Source organism: Aureococcus anophagefferens (assembly GCF_000186865.1).
Source record: "Aureococcus anophagefferens unplaced genomic scaffold AURANscaffold_2227, whole genome shotgun sequence".
Lineage (NCBI taxonomy): Eukaryota > Pelagophyceae > Pelagomonadales > Pelagomonadaceae > Aureococcus > Aureococcus anophagefferens.
The window spans coordinates 1-1034 of NW_008706709.1; the positions used below are offsets into that span (position 1 = coordinate 1).

The 1034-nt window shown below is 80.5% G+C and overlaps 1 protein-coding gene across 1 annotated transcript; it reads left to right on the top strand.

Moving 5' to 3' along the window:
* Positions 1-1026, top strand: AURANDRAFT_69557 (hypothetical protein; the record flags this gene model as incomplete). Its single annotated transcript, XM_009045329.1, has 1 exon — positions 1-1026. A coding segment is annotated over one exon (1026 nt), but the record flags the coding sequence as incomplete, so codon positions are not given.
* Between the last annotated feature and the right edge of the window lie 8 nt (positions 1027-1034).

Sequence of the window (1034 nt, forward strand, 5' to 3'; positions counted from 1 at the left end):
ACTCGCGGCCAGTCGTGGGTCGCGCGGATCCCGACGGACGGGCCCGTGCACGTCGCCCTGGCCGTCGGCGCCGGCGTCCTCGACCGGGCCGGCGCGCGGCTCCGCGTCTGGAACTGCTCCGCCTCCGCCAAGGCCATCGGCGGCGTCGCGGACGAGCCCGGGGCGCTGGGCGCGAGGTCCATCGAGGTCGAGGTCGACGGGGCGCTGGTCTTCGCGGGCGAGCTGCCGCGGCGGGCCCGCGACGCCAAGGGCTCGGGTTGGTTCGACGTGGCGCTGAAACCGGCGGCGGTTCCGGCGGAGCTCGCGGCGGCCGCCCCCGCGCCGGCCGCGGAGGCCGCGCCGACGCCCGCGGAGGAGGCGCCGCCCGCGCCGAAGCCCGCGCCCCTCGAGACGCCCCCGGCGACGACGGGCGGGGCGGCCGCCGCGCTCGTGACGCCCGACGACGCCGAGGCGTCGGGCACCGTCGCCGACGCGAGCGCGACGCTCGTGACGCCCGAGGCGCCGGCGAAGGTCCCCGACGCCGACGCGCCGGCCAAGGTCTCCGACGCGTCGCTCTGGCTCGCCAAGCCGACGCCGCGCGGCGCCGCGGCGTTGGACCTCGCGTCGCCGCCGAAGCCGAAGCCCACGCCGCGGTCGCGGCGGCCGCGGACGCAGGGACCGGAGGAGCCCGAGGACGACGAGGCGGCGGCGGCGGAGCCGGCGCCGGCGGCGCCGCGGCCGTCGCGGCCGGCGGCCGCGGCGGACGCTCTCGCAGGTCCCTCGGACGCGCTCGGCGCGGCGCTCCGCGGGGAGCTGCCGCGGCGGAAGCCGCGCAACGAGGCGAGCCTCCTCGAGTCCTGGGACTCGCTCGCGCAGTTCTCGTCGAAGAGCCGGTCGCGGCTCGCGCGCGCGGGCGCGTCCGCGCTCGGCGACTCCTTCGCCGACTCCGTCGCCGGGGCGCCCGGCGACGCGGACTCCTTCGTCGAGGACGACGACGACGAGCCCTTCGAGGGCGCGCCCACGCTGCCGAGCGGCCGCGTGCTGACGGTGCAGAT